General features: G+C 40.1%; 1 protein-coding gene and 1 non-coding gene across 4 annotated transcripts in view; both read left to right on the forward strand.

The window, feature by feature from the left end:
• GALNT5 (polypeptide N-acetylgalactosaminyltransferase 5) overlaps positions 1–23448 on the forward strand; it is a 104900-nt gene that overhangs the window by 42029 nt on the left and 39423 nt on the right. For 2 of the 3 annotated variants that reach the window (XM_065927855.1, XM_065927856.1), the window contains exon 1: positions 20788–22666. The exons of the other annotated variant lie outside the window; for it this stretch is intronic. In XM_065927855.1, the coding sequence (XP_065783927.1) occupies positions 21213–22666 (1454 nt within the window). In that variant the 5' untranslated portion in view covers positions 20788–21212. Of the gene's footprint in view, positions 1–20787; positions 22667–23448 lie in introns of those variants that run through there. 3 annotated transcript variants of the gene reach the window in all.
• LOC136165688 (U6 spliceosomal RNA) lies at positions 10657–10763 on the forward strand. Its single transcript, XR_010662690.1, has one exon. It is a non-coding gene; the product is annotated as a U6 spliceosomal RNA (small nuclear RNA).

Raw genomic sequence — 23448 nt, forward strand, 5'->3', positions numbered from 1 at the left:
ACAAGCAAAAGGGATATCACAAACTCCCAGTACTCCCTAAGGAGCAAGTGATTCAAGCCCCATACTAAGCACCCCCCAGGGCTGGGGTTTGGCACCAAGAAGATGAGCCCCCAGAACTGGCTTTGAGCATCAGCAAAACTTACCACCCAGAGAGGCAGAGGTTTGTAAGTAGCCAAGACTCTGCTCTTAAAAGACTCACACAAAAATTCACTGACTCTCAGAAAGAGAAAAACAAGTATCATGTACTAACATACATATATGGAATCTCGAAAAATGGTACCGTTGACTATATTTGCAGGATAGGAATGGGGACACAGACAGGGAACAACAGACTTGTGGACACACAGGGGAAAGAGAGGTTGGGTCAAATGGAGAGAGTAGCATTGGGGCATATACATTACAATGTGCAAAATGGATAGCTGGTGGGCATTTGGTGTATAACATGGAAAGCTCAACCCAGGGCTCTGTCACAACCTCGAGGGGTGGGGTGGGGTGGGCTGGGTGGTGGGAGAGAGGTTCAAGGTGGAGGAGATATATGCATACTTATGGCAGATTCACGTTGTATGGGAGAAACCAACACAGTATTGTAAAGTAATTATCTTCCAATTTAAAACAAAACAAAGCTCACTGACTCTGGATCAGTAGCCCTTACCTGACCTCCCCTGTGTTGACTCGCTCACAGTCTCCCGGCAGCCACAATGATCAGCCATTACAGTGGGCCGGATTCATCTAAAAGCCAACTCAGCATCTGCTGTTGGCCAGGCCCATCATCAATCCCTGAGAGAGAGAGGTGAAGACAGCAGAGATTTGTGAAATCATTGTTCAAACTTTCCATCAGTCACCAAGCTGAGTGTGGTATCTGCCTTAATATTGGTGAAGGGGCCCGAGACTTTATAGCAGTATGGAGACAGTGAGTTGATTGGTCTCCTGGAGGATTTATGGAAAAGGAGACTTTAGCAATGAGGAAAAGCTGGTGCCCTCTCACAGTAAGCAACACTAGGTCCTCCCATGTAGGGCTTGGCCTGCAGTAGCCTTGTGTCTGCCGGCTTCCAGAAAAGCCGATTGTGGGGCCATTTTGTCCTCATACTGGTCATATTGGCTTGGGCTGAGACCATTGCTAATCAGTAACCCAATCGAAAAACAACCTGGGTCACTGGTAAACCCATTACAGAGTTGCTGTGTGTGTGTGTGTGTGTGTGTGTGTGTGTGTGTGTTAGTTGCTCAGTCCTATCTGACTCTTTGCAACCCTATGGACCCAGGTTTCCTGCATTGCAGGCAGGTTCTAGACCATCAAGCCACCAGGGAAGCCCAAGAATTGCTGTTGAAACAAGCTTTTTTCCAGATTTGCAATGCACGAGACCTGGCTTCAACCCCTGGGTCAGGCCCTGGAGAAGGAAAAGGCAATCCAGTCCAGTATCCTTGCCTGGAGAATCCCATGGACAGAGGAGCGTGGTGGGCTACAGTCCATGGGTTCACAGACAGTTGGACACGACTGAGCAACTAACACAAACACAACCGCAAGAATACCTCTTAAATTGTATTAAATAAATAGTTGCAGCCTGATGAGTGTTGTAAATAGCTCTACTAAGTTGGGGGAAGCAAACCTCTATGTAGCAGATTGAAAAAGCATCTGACCTGCCAAGACTGCCCAGGCATGACTCTGGCCTTTACCCAACTTCAGCTTCAGCTCTCCCAGCAAAACTGCAGCCCTCAACATATACTCAAAAAATCACAGCTGTCCCTGGGCTCCAGGACACTCCAAGAAAAGCCTTGGTCTGTGCCCATGGCAATTTTAGCCCTACTACCAAATCTACCAAGCACACGCAGTCTGCACAAGGCCATGCTCCCAAGATGCACAAAGATAACTGTTCTAATTCACAGAAGTTCACAGAAAGTCAAACAAAATGAGAAGACAAAGGAGTTGATTCCAACTGAAAGAACAAAATATAACTCCAGAGGAAAACTCTAATGAGAAGTCATTTACCTAAAAAAGAATTTAAAGTAATAATCATAAGAATGCTCACCAAAGTTGGCAGAAGAACAGAGAAATACAATAAGAACTTCAGTAGAGTTAGAAAATATAAAATGAATGAATCAGAACTGAAGAATACAACAGCTCAAATGAAAAATACACTAGAGGGAATCTACAGCAAATTATTAATAGACGATCCAGAAGAACACATAAGCATTCCAGAAAATAAAATAATGGAAACCACCCCTCTTTCAGAGAACTTCCAGAGAGTTATTCCATTTTGATATTGCAAGCATTCAGCACCATACCAGGAAGATGGATACTGTGGATGAATAAATACAAAAAGAAGAAAAAGGAAGGACATTTCTCCAGATACTTGAGGATCATAAAAGGTTCTCCTGCTATGAAATTCTTTTCTTCTTGGGTGATGCAATACACCTGGACTAGAGGCTTCAAGCTATGTGCAGGATAACATCTGGAATATCCTGACAGTAAATAAAGTAGCTGCTGTTGTTCAGTTGTTAAGTCGTGTCTGACTCTTGACAATCTTATGGGACTGTAGCATTCCAGGCTCCTCTGTCCTCCACTATCATCAGGAATTTGCTCAAATTCAAGTCCATTGAATAAGTAATGCTCTCGTATCATCTCATCCTCTGTCACCCCCTTCTCCTCTTGCCTCAACCTTTCCCAGCATCAGGGTCTTTTCCAGTGGGTCAGCTCTTAACATCAGGTAGCCAAAGTATTAGAGTTTCTGCTTCAGCATCAGCCCTTCAAATGAATATTCAGAGTTGATTTCCTTTAGGATTGACTGGTTTGGTCTCATTGGTGTCCACAGGACTCTCAAGAGTCTTCTCCAGCACCACAATTCAAAAGCATCAATTCTTCAGTACTCATCTATTTTTATGGTCCAAATTTCACATTCGTACATGACTACTGAAAAAACCACAGTTTGGACTATATGGACCTTGGTTGGCAAAGTGATGTCTCTTGCTTTCTAACACTGTTTCTAACTTTGTCATACTTTTCCTTCCAAGGAGAAGGCATCTTTTAATTTCATGGCCACAATCACCATCCGCAATGATTTTGGCCCTCAAGGAAATAAAACTGTCACTGCTTCCACTTTTTCCCCTTCTATTTGCCATCTTGAAGTGATGGGACCAGATGCTATGATCTTAGTTTTTTGAATGTTGAGTTTTAAGCCAGCTTTTTCACTCTCTTCTTTCACCATTATCAAGAGGCTCTTTAGTTCCTCTTCACTTTCTGTCATTAGAGTAATATCATCTACATATCTGAGGTTGTTGATATTTTTACCTGCATTCTAGATTCCAGCTTGCAATTCGTCCATCCTGGCATTTCAAATAATGTACTCTTCATAGAAGCTACATAACCAGAGTGACAATATATAGCCTTGTATATTGTATATACATTCTTGTGTGCATGCGACATCGTTTCAGTCATGTCTGACTCTGTGCAACCCTATGGACTGTAGCCCACCAGGCTCCTCTGTCCATGGGATTCTCCAGGCAAGAATATGGGAGTGGATTGCCATGCTCTCCTCTAGGGGATCTTCCTGACTCAGGGATCAAACCCACATCCTTGTGGCTCCTGCATTGCCAGTGGATTCTTTACCTCTGAGCCACCAGGGACCTTTCCCAATTTTGAAGCACTATTTTGTTTCATGTCCAGTTCTAACTGTTGCTTCTTGACTAACATACAGGTTTCTCAGGAGACGGGTAAGATGGTCTGCTACTCCCATCTCTTTAAGAATTTTCCACAGTTTATTGTGATCCACAAAAAGGCTTTAGAGTAGTCAATGGAGCAGAAGTAGGTGTTTTTCTGAAATTCCAATATCTGGTTCCTCTGCCTCTTCAAAACCCAGATTGTACATCTGGAAGTTCTCAGTTCATTTACTGCTAAAGCTTAGTTTGAAGGATTTTTAGTATAACCTTGCTAGCTTGTGAAATGAGTGGAAATCTACAGTAGTTTGAACATTCTTTGGCATTGTCCTTCATTGGGATTGTAATGAAAATAAAGTAGATAATTCTATGTTAAAATGAAATAAGAAACTCTTTTTAAATAGAAGAGAAAAGAAAAAAAATCCTATTTCTTCCAATTATAAACAGATCTCTATGTTAAACTTTCAAAAGCAATTAGTTAACATGTCACTTTTTTTAATTAAAAAATTATCATTTTGAAAAAAGTAAAGGAAGGTAATTTTTTTAAAACAAAGTTTATTTGACAAAGCTCTGTTAGATAGCTGGTCATTCATAATTGCTCACCAGGAGTCCTGAAGACAACGCTTTATACTTTTAAATTTTCAGTTTTCGGCCTGAAGCCTGAAAATTATTTCTGTTAACATGACTAAACATTACCATGGCAAGCACTGTAGGCTGAATTTCTGAATAAAAGTTCCTGTCTTTTTGAACAGCATGTCCTTCCTTGAGAAAATAGTCACTGCTATGTAGATCAACTGATTAGTTAATTCCATACCACTCCAAATTTAAAATAGCATGAAGGGCTATATTTTCACACTCATCAGTAAGGAGTTTTTGATTTGTGTTGAGAGGTGCTTCAAAGTGTTAACAATAGCAGAATAAGACAAATCATTCTCTGTGACTAAGAAGCTTCTCTAGCTAATGACTGAGAGGAAATCAAAATGGTAACCCAATATTTTAGGGAACCTAAAGAGAACAAGCAAAGAGAGATCAAGGAAAGAGAGATCAGGTTTATCTGTTTGATAGTCTTGTGGTCTTTGGTGGTTATGCTAATAAACTACAAATGTCTGTGCACAACTTGTCTGACTGCAAAGAGGGTCTTTGAAAGACTTTAAAAGTAGCACAGGTAACTTCTATTCAAAACGTAAAATTTACTTTCGCCACAGAGTGGAAGCATGTAACCAGAACAAAATCATCAAAGAAGAAATAGTCACAGCACTCTCCACCCACCCAACTCAACCTCCTGGAAGCCAGCGTTGAGACTGGCCTTAGATCAAGAACAAGAAGCTCTCATTTTATTCTAATTAACATGGAGAAGATTATTGTGGTTTGTCAAAGAGAACTCTGAGCTGAACAAGGTGTGTAAGGGGATAGTGAAATGCACAGATTAAGGAAGATGGAGTAATAGTCAAGCCAAAAGTGTACTTACATGCAGTGTAAAGTTGCAGTATTACACAGCTCCAAGGGCACCGTTCTCAAAGAACAAATTACTGGTGGCTCCATAATCATGCAATTTATTTCCCCTAAGGACTTGGCCTGGTGAAGATACATGGAATCATGGTTGAGACAGTAAATGCTCCATCTGACAGGAGAAAGAGTGAATGGTGACAAAGTCAAGAGTTTAGTAACTACAGTTGCTGCTGTAGATAAACTTGAACATAGGAAGACTGCAGTAGGAGCTGCTGATTCTCCAGTGCAGTTGTGGCTCTTGTAATTCTTTTAAGTAAAGCCCAAAAGTCTAGAGCAAGCTCTGAAATTGAAGAGTGAGAAACACTAAATTTGAGTAAGGAAACTCCTTGATGTAACCAAATCAGGGGCCTCACTGGGCTGAATGATTTAAGGAGAGGCCAAAGGCCTGGTACACAATATGTCACCAAGGTCAGCCATTATATACCATTCCTCCTGTGTAGCCTATGTTCGGTTTTAACATTAAAGGGCCTTTGAAAGCTAAGGTACCCAGCAGCACCCTGAGTATCCCAATCATGCAACCGTGAAGATGACTGCTTGTTGGCTTTTCTTTCCAGGCTGGGCTCCCTCAGAGGCAGAAAGATAACAATTTAGTGAATGAAATTCTTCATAAAATCAAATTCTAGTAAGTGTTGAGATATACATGAGAGAAAAGAAATAATGTAAAATTTTGGTTTTACAGACCCTGAGTTCAGTTCAGTTAAGTTCAGTTGCTCAGTTGTGTCCAACTCTTTGTGACCCCATGGACTGCAGCACGTCAGGCCTCCCTGTCCATCACCAACGCCCGGAGTCCACCCAAACCCATGTCCATCGAGTCAGTGATGCCATCCAACCATCTCATCCTCTGTCGTCCCCTTCTCCTCCTGCCCTCAATCTTTCCCAGCATCAGGGTCTTTTCAAATGAGTCAACTCTTTGCAACAGGTGCCCCAAATATTGGAGTTTCAGCTTCAACATCAGTCCTTCTGATGAACACCCAGGACTGATCTCCTTTAGAACCCAATCTTAATCCCAAAAATATTTTGTAAGCACTTAATGTTCTTCACTGGTGGCTCAGATGGTAAAGAATCTGCCTGCAAACCTGCCTGTCCTAGGTTTGATACCTGGGTCTGGAAGATCCCCTGGAGAAGGGAATGGCTACCCACTCCAGTATTCTTGCCGGGAGAATTCCATGGACAGAGGAGCCTGTCTGAGTACAGTCCGTGGCGATGCAAGGAGTCACACATGACTGAGCAGCTATCACATAAACACACACAGAAAGCACTTAATGGACTTTACTTTTTAGGGAAATTTTATTTCCACACACAAAAAAAGAGGAAGTACAGAGAATTCCCACATATTCACTGCCCCACACATGCACAGCTTCCCCCACTATCAAGATCTTGCATCAGCGTGGTACATGGTGTACTCTTAACAAATTATAAGATATCTCCTCTTGATGAAAGTGAAAGTGAAAATGTTGGCTTAAAACTCAACATTCAGAAAACTAAGATCATGGCATCTGGTCCTATCACTTCATGGGAAATAGATGGGGAAATAGTGGAAACAGTGACAGACTTTATTTTGGGGGGTTCTAAAATCACTGCAGATTGTGACTGCAGCCATGAAATTAAAAGATACTTGCTCCTCGGAAGAAAAGTCATGACCAACCTAGACAGCGTATTAAAAAGCAGAGACATTACTTTGCCAACAAAGGTCTATCTAATCAAAGCTATGGTTTTTCCAGCAGTCTTGCATGGATGTGAGAGTTGGACTATAAAGAAAACTGAGCGCCCAAGAATTGATGCTTTTGAACTGTGGTGTTGGAGAAGACTCTTGAGCATCCTTTGGGCTGCAAGGAGATCTAACCAGTCCATCCTAAAGGAAACCAGTCCTGAATATTCACTGAAAGCACTGATGCTGAAGCTGAAATCCAGTACTTTGGCCACCTGATGTGAAGAACTGACTCATTTGAAAAGACCCTGATGCTTGGAACATGCCAAGGTTGATCATAAATGCATACATGAAAGGCAAGAAAAGTTGAACACTTCTCAGTACATATTCATAGAAAAATACAGTAGTCATATCATGAGGGAATAATACGATTCATTCCACATATTATCATATGTGCTTGTATTTCCCTTCAAAGAGTCAGTCAAAGTGGAAGAGAGATGGGACAAAATCATTGTAAGCAAATAGGAGACAATCAATTGAAAATGTTTATCATTCCAAAGTACACACTGTTATGAAGAATTTGATTGACTCTGTCTTCATAATACAGATCAAAAATGAAAAGTAATCAAATTAATGTCTGGGATTTTCTTAAAGCAATTTTTTGGCACTACAATGTTTTAATAGATTCTGCTTAATCAAGTGTGCCTTCTTAAATTGACTTTTAACAAAATTATCATAAAAATCCATGATTATAACCTTGGGATTAGTCAAATCTTGAAACACCTTCTGAGTCAGTCTTAAAAAGATAAAATAATCTTTAGTATCAGTGCAGGATTAAGAATGCTCTGTTGTATAAATCACAACATTTCCAACTTGAGGAATTGAAGAAAATTTTTTTCAAAATTCCATAGTCTTCTCATATAATGTAAATATATTTTTTGTATCCATTTATTGAGCAAATGCATAGGAACAAAATTCCTATGACTTTAAAGGAATTTTTTTATTTTGTTAATTACAATGCTATATTAGGAAAATGGTTGGGTATGTATTTACGTATATATGAAGAGGAGAAAGAAAGACAAAGTGGTGTTGTCATGTCAGTGCTTGCTGCACATATATCCATGGTGATACCATAGAAGCCTCACAACTTCAAAGGGTCCATAGGTCATACTTTTGTAAGTGTTGGTTCACTATGTTCTAGTTTCCTAAGAGCTAAAGTATATGGAAACTCTCATACATTCAACCTGTAAGATGAAGCCAAAAAGTCCATTCCCAGTCATTTCAGAGAAATCAAAATCATAGCTGACCCTTGTTGAATGTGTTTTATTGCCTATGCACCTCTAAGCACTCGAAATGTTAATTCATTTAATCTTCACAGCGGCACTGTGGGGAGGTGCTCTTACTACCCTTCATAATACAGATGAGGAAACAAAAATCCAGAGAGGTTAAACTGCCTGTCCCAGATCACAGAGCTAAAGAGGGTAGAACCAGAATTCAAACCCAGATTGTCTGTCTCCAAAATCTCCACCTCATCTACCTCAGTTGTGTAGATTTATTTGGGATGGCATAATTCTGGATCAGATGAGAGTGTTCCATACAGTGCAGGACATTCAGCTTTCTTTCCCTCCTCCCATTCAATGCCAGATACAGTCCCCAGTCATTGTGACAATCAAAAGTAGTTCCCAATCCCCAGCTCTTACAGGCATCCACTTGGAAGGGGACTCCTCTAGGTTAAAAATCAATAAGCCTTATTCTCTAGGCTCACTGAGGGTCTGCACACACACACACACACACACACACACACGCTACAGTATACATACATACATACATACATACATCAGTATGTTCACATACTGATACACAGCTAGGATCTTCCCTTCAGGGGAAAAAAAATTAACCAAGTTAAACACTTTCTTCCTCATGTTATTGTCTCAATGAACACTGCCTTCCTTCCATCTCTAATATCTAGAGGGTACAGGTAGGATGAAGGAAAGATAAGGAAAAGAGAACAGAAAACAAAAAACCTAAAAGCAAGAAAAAGAAGTATATGAAAACAGAAAGCAAATAGAAGACAGAAGAAATTGGTATGTGTAGTACCTATTGAGATTGGAGTTCACTGCTCATAAGTCACTGAATAAAATAAAAGCAGTCAGAAAACCAAAACCATTATCAGACTCAACTCCCCTTAAAAGGTGTTTATTCATACCCATAAAGGTATGAATATTTTAGAACCATTGAATTTCAGAATGGAGATGGCCCAGCAATAGCTACAGTGCAAACGCCTCACCAAATGGAAATATGCCCCCTGCAACTTCTGTAACAGATGGCCACGCAGCCTCTGCCACATGTCATTTCCAAGAGTAGGCAGATCATTATCTCCTTTTAGAAGGAATACATGTCTCTTTTGTGTAGTACTAATTGTTAGAAAGTTGTTCTCATTTAGAACAGAAATCTGCTACGCCTCGGCCTCATTTCTATCCTCTGGAACCATATGGAATGAGTTAAATCCTTCTTCCACATGCTATCTCTCCAAAATTTTGAAGCAGTTATTATGTTGCCCTGTGTCTCCTTTTACTCAAAATAAACATATGCACAACATAGAATCTGCCCTTCAAAAATCAGTATACCTGGTAGTATGACCAGTGTCCTCAAAAACCCTGTTTCATTTCCTTCTCAATAATAATCTTTTTTGGAGCACTCAAAATCAGCACATCTGGTGTGTATTTGTTTGGGAGTGCTCTGTGAACTCTGTACATACATATGTGTATAAATATGAATATGTACACACAAGCATAAACCACACATGGAGTTTGTGTGTTTGCACATAAATATATAGACACATATGTGTGCACACATGTAAAACATACACATTGCTCATCTTTCCTTTTCTCTCAAGTATTTCTTCTTTGCATGGCTCCCATCCAGTCCAAGTTCATGGACAGAGTTCACCTATTTCCAGGCTTATTTCATTCCCCTGGAAATAAGGTGGGGACTTTAGGGTTATATTTACATTCCTTAGTTCAACCACGAGCAGATGCTTGCATGTTCCTATCTCCTACGTGCCCAGCCTTGAGTAGCTAGCTAATCTTCAGCTTCCAAGGGGAAGGAAAACACTTAGAATTCTGTATCAGAGGAGCTGAGTAACTCTGAAGATGTGATCATGTAAACAAATTTCAGGTCCTGTGATAATTGCAAGCCTGACATTAATCTAAACCCACTTGTCTTTTCCTCTCTTAGTTTTATTTCCAGTTAAATATTTCTTCCTATCATTTCTGGTTAGTTCATCACTTGTCCATTACCTGTCCTATTTTCAGAAAGCAGAAAAATGAAATCCTCCTTCTTTGATATCAAGGAAAATGTCCAAAGGACCATGAGTTCAAATCGCTTTCATTCTTTGATATCAAGGAAAATGTCCAAAGGGCCATGAGTTCAAATCGCTTTCATTTCTCGTATTGTAATTTAAGTTTTACAGTTCAGTACTTCAGCAAACCTCCAATGCAAGGGTTGTTTCCAGGTTATGATAATGTAATTGGATCCAAAGTCATTGTCATCCTTTCATCCCACTGAAAGTTATTTTGATCTTGCTCCTGGGGGCAGAAATTGAGCTGGAGGTGGTGGGGAGAGATATGAAGAAGCCTCTAGCTCTTTTTCAAGGATTTCATTTCATCCTACTTCTTCACAGCACACGAAAACTGCCCTCAAGTGTCTGCCATAGCGCCTACCTTCTTCCCTCCCACAAGATTTCTGTCTCTACTCATTCTCCACTCTTCCTTCTCTACTCCTTGTTAAAATGGAGGCTACAGAGAGAACAGAATGGTTCCAGGGTGGCACAAATAAGAAGACAAAGTCAGGTGCTCACTTTGGCAGCTCATATACTGGAATTGGAATGATGCAGAGAAGATTAGCGTGGCCCCTGTGCAAGGATGACACGCAGATTCGTGAAGCATTCCATATTTTTAATACATGTGAACCCATGGCTGATTCATGTCAATGTATGACAAAAACCACTGCAATATTGTAGAGTAATTAGCCTCCAACTAATAAAAATAAATGGGAAAAAAAAAAAAAGACAAAGTCAGGACATATTCTGAGGGCATCTTTGGTACAGCACCTGGCATCGGGCAGAGGTGGTCCCAGCGGAGCACAGAGGGCTCCTCGGGGCTCAGCGCGGAGGGAGGGGACCACTCATTTCACTCCCCCTGACAGTTTTGCTCTGGCCAAGCCCTACAGAGACTCACCCAGGTCTTCGTTTCTTCAACTCAAGCCTTGCCTACGAGTCACTGAAACGTAAGTGGGTGATATCGGAGAGGAACTGAAGATGAATCCAATTTCTGCCAAAAGAGACAGAAGGGAAATTTTTAGATCATCAGTAACGTTTGTGATGGACAGGGAGGCCTGGCGTGCTGCGATTCATGGGGTCGCAAAGAGTCGGACACGACTGAGCGACTGAACTGAACTGAACTGAACAAGTGTTTGAAGGATAAAGTCCCTAACATGCCGGTGGTTATTAGAGAATATTTCCTTCCACCAAGAAAACAAAGAAACAGTCAACAAAACCCTATTATCTGTAGAAACTACTAATGCCTCAAGAGCCAACCCTTCCACCTCCTATTGGAAGCATCCCATGACATCCTCCTCGCCACCAAGCTGGTTAGACACCATCATTCCATAGCTGCTTCTCCATCACCCTTTGTCACTCTGTTCATGGACACTGTGGGACTGTCTACATCCCACTCAGTGTGTTTTCCCCTGGATTAGAGAGGCATTGGTTTAAAAGTCAGTGGGATGCTCAAAGCTCCCTGACTGTCGTTGCTCCTGTGGTGAGTTAGCTGCACTTCTCTCCCTTCCTAACAACTGATTCCAGCTTTCACCAAGTGCCTGGTACCCCGCCCACCAACTCCCAACTCCACTCTCTGTCTAGTGCTTATGTAAAATCACTGGAAGCCCATCGTGTACGAATTCCCTGAACTTTATTTCCTTCAAATCCTCTCATTTTTATCTGCCCTGGAACAGGTACAACTTCAAAATGAAACATGCCCCTAGTCATTTCTAAAATGAATTAAATAATCCACCTGTGTTCTTAACCCTATTTCCTGTCTCCTCTGGGACCTCACTTTAATCTGATAAGGCTTTACCTACTCTGTCTTCAACTTTCCCACTCTTATGCCCTAGTCTTCAAAAATATTCAAGTCTAGCTCATCTGAAAAATAAAAAGCAGTTCATCAAGCTACTTATTAAACCCCTTTTATTTCCCTATTGATAAAAATAATTATACTATAAATGCATTTATAAAATATATAATTTATTTATTAAAAAGTATTCTCTTATTTATAAAAAATTGTGTTACAAAAATTATGTGTTTAGAAGAGATATTACAGGGCAGGGTATGCAGTTTTCTCAATGAGGTGTTATCACCTTCAAGAGGCCAAAAATTAGTTCTTGGGGGATAAAAACATTCTACAATATTGCAATGGATTCTGGCCCTCCAAAGCTTAGGGTTAGGGTTAGGGTTAGAAATACAAAGTAGTATTTCCTGTATTTAAATTCTCTCTCTTTGGGGAGAGTTTTAAATTATTTTTTCTCCAAAGGAGTGGGCTCTGATAATGAGAAAGGGATTGAGAAACACTGATGCAGAGGATCTAGACCACATCCTGAGTTCACATCCTGAACCCACTACTACTTGGCTGGCTGTGTGACCTTTGACAGGTTCCTTAATCTCACTGTGTCTCAGTTTTCTTACCTATAAAGTGGAGATATCAGCACCTAAATCATAAAGTTGATTTTAAGTAGACTACGTGAGGTAATATAGGTAGTGCTATAAATGTAAGTCCACTCTTTCAACCAATTGAATCATACGCACAATAAATTAGCTAGGAAATCTGGACCCTGCCTACTTCTTCATCTCCTTCCACCCTCCTCACTCATTCTACTCTAGCTGCACTCACATTCTTATCAGTACCCAAAATGCCAGGCTTGCTTCCAATTTCAGATCTTGATTTTTGTTTTTACCATCTGGAATCTCTTCCCCCAGATTTTCTCATGGCTCACTCACTCTCTTACTTTATTCAGGTTACTGCTCAGATGTTACCTCTTAAAAGAGGTTTCCCTGATTTATATTTTCATTTTTCTTTCCCTATTTCCTTTCATTTTCTTTCTAGCATGCATGAGTACCTAAAATTACATATTTATGTCTGTTTACTTTGTTGTGTGTGAACTGCAAGATGATGGAACTTCTCTGGTTTAGTCACTTTTGTATTCTTGGTGCCCAGAACACTGTGAAAAGTAGTATTGATTGAGCAGCAGACTCTAAAGATACAGTGGTAAGTAAAAGAAATTCAGTCTTTGCTTTCATGGAACCTAAAATCTAGTGAGTGTCAGACATTAAACAAGAAAATGTACGTTAATGCTTAAAAAATAACCACAATTACACAAGAGCCTGCTTTCCCAGATAGTCCGAAGCAACACAGTACAAGTCATAGATTCTGCGTGACCCAGATGAGACCCTCTACCAGGACTGCAGATCCTTCTTAGGACAGAGAACTAGGACCTGATTTCTTGTAAAACTTCAGGCTATACTAATGGCTACTCCCATTTTTGTCCTATCTGAAGTGTTATGAAACTAAAATGCTTAACTTTTCTTGTTAAGAATTATTTTTATTCTTCATTTCTTAATGCTTTATAGAGATATAATAGACATACAGTGAAGTGCTTGTTTTAAGGTGTATGATTTGATAAGCTTTGATGTTGTGTTACACAGGAAACTATCACCAGGATCGCAATAATCTATCATCTTTAAAAGTGCCTTTGTGTCCCTAATAGATAGCAAAATTAAGTCATTAGAAATGGGCAAAAGGTATGAATAGGTCCATTATCAAAGAATTTATGCAGATGACCAACAAGCACATGAAGATTTGCTCGATATCATTAGTTATTGTTATTGTTATTTAGTGGCTAGGAAAACATAAATTTAAAACCACTAATTGATGCAACTGCATACCTAAAAGAAAGACAAAAGCCAAATGTTGAATTTGGAGCAACTGGACCTCTCATACAGTATTGATGGAAATATAAAACTGCTGATATAATTTTTTTGGAAAATATTTTGGCAGTTTCTTAAAAGTTAAACATACCCTAGGCTTTTAGAGATGGGGTAGAGGCATTCAGTTGGCTCAGTGGTAAAGAATCCACCCGTACATGCAGGAGACACAAGTGACACAGATTTGACCCCTGGATCAGGAAGATCCCCTAGAGTAGGAAATGGCAACCCACTCCAGTATTCTTGCCTGGAAAATTCCATGAACAGAGTGGCCTAGTGGGTTACAGTCCACGGGGTCACAAAGAATTAGACACAACTGAGCAACCGAGTGACTGAGATTACACACACATGCAGAGGCATTTATTGTGTGCTTTATCTGTATTTTAAGAGTTTGTGTATTTAATAAGGCCCATTCTTTTAATAGGAAATGATCCTGTGTATCTAGAAAAATATCTTTTAAACAGTCTAAACACCTACAATTAAAGTTTAGATTTTATTCCATGTCTGATTAGACTGATGGCAAGAAGGGCAGTGAAAGTGAATAGGGAGCATTCATTCTAACTAGGCTTTCAGCCCACACCTTACCTACTACCAATTCTCCATATAGCCACTAGTTTTCTATTAAAAAACATGAGTGTGTCACACTCCAACTTTAAAACAGCTCCAAATGCTTCTATTCCCTGAAAGAGAAAATTTCTAAACCCCAACTTAACCTAAGAGCATATCACAACCCAGGTGCAGCCAACAATCTGTGCCTCGTTGCTTGGCAATTCACTATAGAATCCAGTTATTTCAAACAGTTGTTCATCCCTGTCATTCTCAAGTATTTTTCCCTCAGTGCTTTGAGGCTGCTTTTTCCTCTGCTGGAATATTCTTCCTAAGTTTCCCCTTCACTATCTGTAAGGTGAATTCACACTCAATCATTACCACCAGGAAGCCTTCCTAACCACCCTGATAAATTATTAATAGCTGCTTGTTTCACCTTTCCCATTTTAATATAAATATTTTGCCTCTGCCACTGAACCAAGTGTAGGTTTTGATCCATTCATATCAAACTCATTTGATACCTAGTTAAGCATTTAGATTCCTGTGCCCTCTATCCAACCTCACAATTGTGAGAGTAGATGAGAATCTATATCCTTGACCATGAGATTTTTTGATGTGAAAAAAATTGAAAATAACTGCATTAAACTGTGAGTTTCAGCTTCTTAGTTTTCCTAGAGCCTAGTGCATGGTTGGTACTCAATAAATACTTGCTCACTATATACGTGGTTACATATTCCACATGCATTTCAATCCCAGCGTGTTACTATCTGAACTTCTTTTTTTTTTTCCAAACTATCATTGTTCTCCATACCTTTCCTGTCTGCATTAGTACAGCCTTTATCAGAGTCATCCTGAGCTATTTTCCTTTTTCCTCCAAATTTATAGTTAACCAATACCAATGGCTCTGTTAACTTAGTATTTGAGTTAAAAGTCTTGGGTTCATTCACAACCTGTTTCTTAGGCAATTTTTTCCCCTTCTGATAACTAGTACAGTTCTTTATCTAAGGTGGATACTTAATAGATGTCTTATTCTTAATTTATTAAATGTTTCTTAATCAAAATAAAATATTAAAAAATTAAAGTTGGTGACGGACCTATAAAGCACAAATGTTGGCTAGACTCCACTCTTCAAATATTAATGAAATCTAAGGTCTAAGCACAGTGTATTATCTTTCGATGGTGGAGGGCTTGCTTTCTTCAAACTCGGGCTAAATGGATTATGATTTACCATCACTAACATGGGAAAATTTTTCAAGGACATATGTTGGAGGGAAGATCACAGTAGTCTTCATTCTGTGGGCTTTAGACGGTGAGGCTGTTTGTTAACCAGCTTCCAAATCTTATAAAAAAGGATACATACACCAGTGCTTCTATGGCTGCCAGTTGTATTCATCCATCTTTACTGGAAGAATCAGTTAAATTGTAATAAATTTATCATTTTTATATTTATGTTATCTGTGGATTTTATAAAACTTCAGCTTTTAAATTATTATTTTCAACTTTCTATTTTTCATAAATTTTGTTCACAAGACCATATTATTTTTTTGAATACAATTTCTCTTTTTACCAAAAAAAAGAATTCTGAAGGAAAAAAATGATCATATTAAAATGAAAAAGCAAAATGATATTTAATATTTACTTAGGATTCCCATTCAAATTTCCCAAGTGAATAATTTCTTCATCCCATGTCTTTAACTGGAATCTCCAGATTTAAATCTAAATTCAAATTCAGTGATGCATCTGTAGATTCTCATTATTCTGTAAAGAATACACATTTAAATATATTTCCTTTTATATCTTTTATAATTAAGGGTAAGCAATTAAGTAAATATTATAAAAGTCTATAGCTATTGGTTATTCAGAATATACTTTACATAGTCAAAAAACTTCAAATATTCTGAGAGCATTACTTTAGATACAAGTCCAGGGAACTGAAACCAGCACTTCTAATATTCTGCATTCCAATTGGGGAAATTTGAGAAGAGAACTTTTTAAAAATGTTTATTGAACTCCTACTGATTATCAATAAAAATGATTCAGAGATATTCACCATGGAAGCAGAAGAAAGGTGCACAGATTCTACTCTAACTATGTGTAGAACTGTCCTGCTAAACAGTTCACAATTTGGTCTAGGAGAATCCAGTGTCAGGCACTCAGTAAATTCTCAATAAATGATAGCTATCAGCATGATAATTCCTATAGCAAACAAATAGAGTTTAAGGACAGATCCTTCTACTGATATACTCATTTTACAGAAGATGAAACTAAAATATGTATTTTTAATTTTTTACTACATAGGTGGACTCAAAATTAGAATTAGGGAACCCCCTTCAAAAGCCTCCCAAGGACCACTTCATAACCCTAGGGTTTTAGAATGATACCCACTTGAACTAAGTGTGTGCAGATCCTTATGAAATTTGAACAGGTAAGTCTACCATTGGGGATGACAACCAGGAGTACCTAACTCACCTATATATTTAGTTCTCTTCTGGTAATATGGAAATTATACAACTAAGCCAAAAAAGAATCTTTTATTTATATAAAAGTCCATCTGTTGGATAAACTCTATTTTGACTGCTCTTAAAGGTAAAAGTTGTTAATTTCTTTGTCTTCCATTCCTTTTTATTCCTACTTTGTTATTGCTGTGAACATCATGGGAGTCCAGCTGAAAGGGGAAGAAAAAGAGGAGAAATGTATAGGTGGTGGGGACCACCAGTAGAGATTTTTTATTTTTTTTTATTTTTTTATTTTTTATTTTTTATTTTTCAGTGGGTTTTGTCATACATTGATACGAATCAGCCATAGAGTGAGATTTTTTACTGAGTTCCTGAAAATACTTAGTATTGAGTCTATAGAGGGGCTTATAATCAACTTCTGTCATCCTTACACATTCTCACAGACTCACTGGACAAAAGATGTGGAAAATGCTGGGAATAAACCTTTAGAGAAGCTCTTTCAGGTGTGACATATCGGTGTTCATGTATATTAATGGTCAAATCAGTACTGGAGACAGGTCTATCATTCCACTCCTTCTTTTCTAGGAATTTTGGCAACATTTCTTTCCTCTCTTATATACTCTTCATGTCTTATCGTGAATTCTATGTCAGGAGGAGAGGAAGACTAAGCCACAGTTAATAAGGAGCTTTACTTAGGGTGGATAAGCCAAGAATTTCCTTTAATTTTCTTAACATTTTTCTCTCCTACTGCAAGTAATTTATGTTTCAATTAATATGGACAGACTAGAGAGAGAAAGAGGAATAAATCATTGTTCTTAGATCAAATGAATACAGAAGACATAGGATATTTTTTAAGCAGTGTTTTAAAGCTGTCAGACATAGTAAGGATGTAACAAGTGTTGACTTTTCAAATAGGAGTTTGAGCAATTCCAGCTTTCATTTGGGGTGGGGATATGGTTAGATAAGACTTAAATCTTGGAAAGTATTTTCAAAGCATTCTATATTCATAGTTTTTAAATATGTAATGCAAGCCACTTATCCATGACACTGAAAAAAAAAATTTCCTACTTTATTTGGGAAAGTGGATCCTAAAGAGCTGTGTTATGTTGCAAAGGTTCTATTCATGGTAGTTTTAAGGTCACTGGGGGCAGAAACAATGTCACCTCCTTCATGCTTTGAGCATGTAGAGAGTTAGTGAACAATTGTTTATTGATTCAATCCATAATAAAAGGAAAATAAGAACAGCAAGAAAAATAAAATAAAATGCTCAGATGTACTTCTTGTTCTATTGCCAAAGGCATGTTAGTCATCAGTCCCCTATTCAGTTTTTGTGAAGAACGGGTATGCTTTCTCCCACATGCACCCCACATTCCTATCACAACAAAGTATCAGCAACAGTATTAATTGAAGTGACTATCATTTAGAGAGTACATTCAAATGACAAGAACTTTAATTTTCTCTAGTCTTTGCATTCATCTGCAAAACAGAAATAATTTCCTTTTGTATAGCTAGGTAAACACATAAAATGAGCTACCTTGCAAGGTCATACAGCTAGAGAAGCAGTACTGGGTAGTATTTAAGCACAGGGACTGTAGCATCATATACTCATTCACTCCAAATCCAACTGCTGCCATTACTTTTTCACCTCTCTAAGTTTTTGTTTTTACTACAAAGTGATGACTAGAATCATATCTTTCCCATTGGATTGTTGTGAATATTGAATAAGATACTCAATGGAAAGAGCTTAGCAAAGAGTTTGGGGCATATGGGGTACACACATACACATAATCCTGATTTTCCAATCATGTTGTTGTTGTTTAGTCACTAAGACATGTCCAACTCTTTGCGACCCCATGGACTGTGGCCCACCAGGCTTCTCTGTCCATGGGATTATCCTCACAGGAATACTAGAGTGGGTTGCCATTCCCTTCTTCAGGGGATCTTCCCTACCTAGGGATCAAACCCATGTCTCCTGCACTACAGGCAGATTCTTTACCACTAAACCACCAGGGAAGCCCAATCATGTTGGTTCTTAGAAATGCATGCTTCCCATAAGTACTATGACCATAAGTACTCTCTCTTCACTTCTGTGTTTTTGCTAATTTATCTGTTTTTCACCATCCAGCTAATATTTCTTTTCCTGGAACACAATATGAACAGAGATAATTATGTTCGTATTTATCCTTCAAGTCTAAGGATAACTTTACCCAAAATCATCCCCAAAGAATCCAGGATATAGTTCTCTCATACAACTTATTCTGTGTTTCATGGTACTTATTACGTATCTGTCTATGTCCCCCACTAGACCATGAGAGCTCAAAGATAAGAACTAGATCGTTCTTACTCAATATCTTTCCACACCCAAAACAGGGCCTGAGTGATAGGACACACTCAACAAAATGTTGGAAGGATGGGTAAATGGAGGCATGGATGCATGGAGGAAATGACTAAGCCATCAACACTGCCATGGATGCATTCCAAACTGGAGGGTAGGCACTGAGTGAAAAGAAAAATTGGAGATTCAAGAAACACATTACCATGTGTGCATTTATCTGGGTTCCTTCCCATGGGGTAAAATACAAACTTATTTTGTCTATGAAAGACAATGTGTAAGTATAAAAAAATTCAAAATCTTTCCTTTCTGTAATCCCAAGTCTATGGGAGTCTAAGTATATCTCAAAGCAAGGACGCTATACTGCTACTAACACTGCAGTAATACGTGGCATCACTATCTGCGGATCACCCAGAGGCCCTTAGAGGACAGTGCTCCTGGGCAGTGCCTCTCAAATTTTAGGGACAGTATTTATTGCAGGTGAGGTTAAAATGCAGACTCTTGAAAAAGAACAGACATATGTATACGTAGAACTGAATCACTTCGCTGTATGCCTGAAACTAACCGAGCATTGTAAATCACCTGTACTCCAATATAAATCACCTATACTCTAATATAAAATATAAGTTAAACTTATAAAAAGGCAGATTCTGATTGAATGGTTCTGGGAATATATAGTTTTTATTAGGTTTTACTCTGTCTAGGAGAAAATTTCACAAAAATTATGGGCAGAGTTCAAAAACCCAAAAAACTACAGTGAGGCATTTTATTCTAGGGCATGGTAACCAGCTCCAGTAGTTTTTTCTGGAGAATCCCCAGGAACAGGGGAACCTGTCAGGCTATCGTCCATTGAGTCGCAAAGGGTCGGACCTGACTGAGTGACTAATCACAGCACGGCACAGTGTTTCTCAACTTTGGCTGTACTTTAGAAAGATGCGGGAAGCTTCTAAAAAGCATAGTGCAAACCAATGGTCATCTTTATTCCTTGCCCCCACCAATTGATCAGAATTTGGGAAGGTTTCTTCCATGAGATTCCGTTACAAAGCTGTGGGAACCAGGGTTCTACCTACCAGTCCTCCAGCGCCACTCAAGGGGCTGATCCAAATTTCTGATTAATGTTGCATCTGTGACAAGATAAGTACCCAAACCAAGTAAGAGTTTAGAAACTTTTACAGCAATGTGACAAATTAAGCTTCTGCTTACTGAATCTAGCAATAAAATAGATGAAATCATTTAAAACAAAAAGCTGACTTGCAAAGAAGCATTTTGATTACCCTGCCTCAAAGAGGCATTGTGAATAATCATACACCCATCTCTGGTATGGAGGATTGCCTGGACCCTTCTGTAAGCTGTTACCTCTCAAAGCTGAAGCATCGAGGCCCATAACTGCAGGGGCAAATTACTTGGAGACATGGGCACAAGAGGGTTAATAAACAGGACTGTGGTAGGTGGGGTTACAAACCAGGAACACATGCCCTCCGAGTTAGATAGCTTTCTTTAATTGCTCTGAAAACAAACACACTCTCACATAGCACGGAAGGTGAGAGCTGAATGAAGTTTTCTGGGTAATGGCTTGAAATGTTTTCCTTATGAGAAGTGGTGTTGAGTTACAGTGTGCAGACCGAGAACTGGGAGGAGAGAAGCCGCAGCCCCAGCCGGGCCCCCACCTTTCCTGGGGCTTGTAGGAAGGTGGACATGGGCTCGTGGAGATGAGATGAGTGATCTGCTGAACTGTCTGGTGGCTGGAATCGACTGCTCCCCGAGTGGCCATAGGGCAGTATCGAGCAGGGCTTCTCCAGGGGCCAGCTGAGCAGGCACGGATGCTCTGCCGTGGAATGCCACGCAGGCAGAGACTGACAAGCGGTAGGAGCTGAGCTCTCCCCTTGGACGGCTGCTTCCTGCTGTGTTCACGGGAGGGGGGCGCTTTCTGGCAACTCGGCTGCCGCCGCCGCTGCTACTGCTACTCCTTCAGCTCCCTCTCCACTCAAGGTAAGCAGGCGCAGAGGGAGGGCAGGCTGCAAGGGAAGCCTTTGTACCATGAACAAGATCCGCAAGTTTTTCCGAGGAAGTGGGCGAGTCCTGGCATTTATATTCGCAGCTTCTGTCATCTGGCTGCTCTTTGACATGGCAGCTCTCCGCCTCTCATTCAGCGAGACCAACACTCAGATCCTGAAGGCAGATGTTGTTCTGAGGGAGCGGGCAGGGTTCAGAGTTCAGTCAGACCAGGTGAAGAGCCTGGACAGCAGCAGGAGCGTGATGAAGGCCCCGCCGAAGGGACACGGGAAGGCCGTGTGGGGCAGAGAGAACTTTAGGAAGACTGAGGAGAGGAAGCTCAAGGTCGAGGACGATTTGGACCAAACCCAGAAGGAAAGAAAAGTACAGAACGCCCCGGGAAGAGGCAAGGTTGCGCCTTTGTGGCATCCGGCATCTAGGCAGACTCACCCAGTGACTTCTACCAAGAGGAAGACAGAGGGGCGAGACATCCGACCTGCAGTTTCCTCTCGCCCCATGACACCAAAGCAGACGCCAGCTCAGGGGCTTGAGAAAACTCCACTCACTGTAGCAAGGGGAACTCCACTGGCCAAAATATCTGTGCACACGGGACCTGTCGCTATAAAAAAGCAGGGCCCGAAGAGCCATGGTCTCAACAGTGACACATCAAAGCAAGCAGCTGAGAGGTACCCAGATGTGACCGTCAGTCTTGGTAATGACAGGTCACAGCAGCAGTACCATGCAGGAGGAAATGAAAGGACCTACCCTGCCAGCCCACCAGTGCCAAGACCCGGGGAAGCCATTGCCTTAAATAAAACTGAGACTCAGAGCGAAGAACTGAATGCAAATAAGCACAAAGTCAATAAGAACCTTACCTTTCCCAAGTTCATTGCCAATTCAGATCACTTAAAGAAGCAATCTATTAATGAGATACAGTGGGGAGGCTTGCTGAAGGATGACGGAGCCAAGGTGGCTGATGGGAAGAAACTCAATTTGTCTGGAAGCCATGTTGTAATTATAACCAAGGAGGAGAAGCTAAGGACAGACACCCAAGAGGTCCCCAGTTCCAACACCAAAACTATATCTCCTATAGTACTGGGCAAAAGCCGAGAGAAACTCACTGGCAGGAAGAGCGCTGAGGCATCTTTCTCTTCCCTTGCTCCACAGAGAGCAGCAGTGTATCAAACCAGTCAAGCCTCAACTGGGGGACGGGAGTTAGTAAGGATCAACTTAACTGCCAAGACCCAGCCTGCACGACTCAACCAAAGTCAGACCAAAGCCCTTTCATCTGAAGATGGCGGAATGCACCGTGTGTTAAGGATTGATGTGACACTTGCTCCAAGGGACCCCAAAGCTCCAGGTCAGTTTGGACGTCCAGTAGTTGTTCCCCACGGAAAGGAGAAGGAGGTGGAAAGAAGATGGAAAGAAGGAAACTTCAATGTCTACCTCAGTGACTTGATCCCAGTGGACAGAGCCATTGAAGACACAAGACCTGCTGGGTAAGACCCATTTCTCTTCTCCTTCCTCAGCCCCAGGTATTTCGGGTCTTATATAGAAAAGATTTATTTCTAGATAATTCTGTGTGATTTTTGGTTGCCTAGAGAATTAGAGAAACAGTAGTCACTAGGCAGACTTCAGATAGTCTACCATCCTCCCAGAGAAAATTTCTGCCATCAGTAGACCCAATGAACTCTCTTTACTCCTTTCTTCTCTGAGACTTTGGCTCTCATCCCTGTTAGCTCATGGTTCTGTTCCCTTTTCTGTATCAAAAACCCACTAAAATGATAAGAGGAGTTCAATTCCTAATAAGGTGTATATGAATGGTAGAGCTTAAAATATAATTTCATTAAAACAGTGACAATGAAGTGAATTCTCAATTTTGGAACTTTGTATTACTAGCAAGTTTGTCAGAAGTCTATTTGGAAAAGGAGCATGGAGAAGGAGACTTCTAGGCCTCTCTGGAATCATATTTTAAGCAGCAGAATTCTGCCTAATTGTGAGTAATGATTATCATAATAGCAAGTGAAGACGTGACGCTACTCCCTAGAATTTAATAGCCTTTAGAGATGAGGATGGTAGATAGCTCAGGAGCTCAGCAATGCAGGAATAATAATGTTGGAAAAAGTCAATCAGCTAATAAGTAGCAAACACCTGCAGGACACACAAGAATATATTTTATATTTCTAGAGTTTCACCATTTATGAAGCAACTGCATACAAATCACATGAACTTCATAAGAGCCCTGCAAAGGAGGTGGCAGATATTATGGGGTCAAATGAAC

The sequence above is a fragment of the Muntiacus reevesi genome, chromosome 3 (assembly GCF_963930625.1).
Source record: "Muntiacus reevesi chromosome 3, mMunRee1.1, whole genome shotgun sequence".
Classification (NCBI taxonomy): domain Eukaryota; kingdom Metazoa; phylum Chordata; class Mammalia; order Artiodactyla; family Cervidae; genus Muntiacus; species Muntiacus reevesi.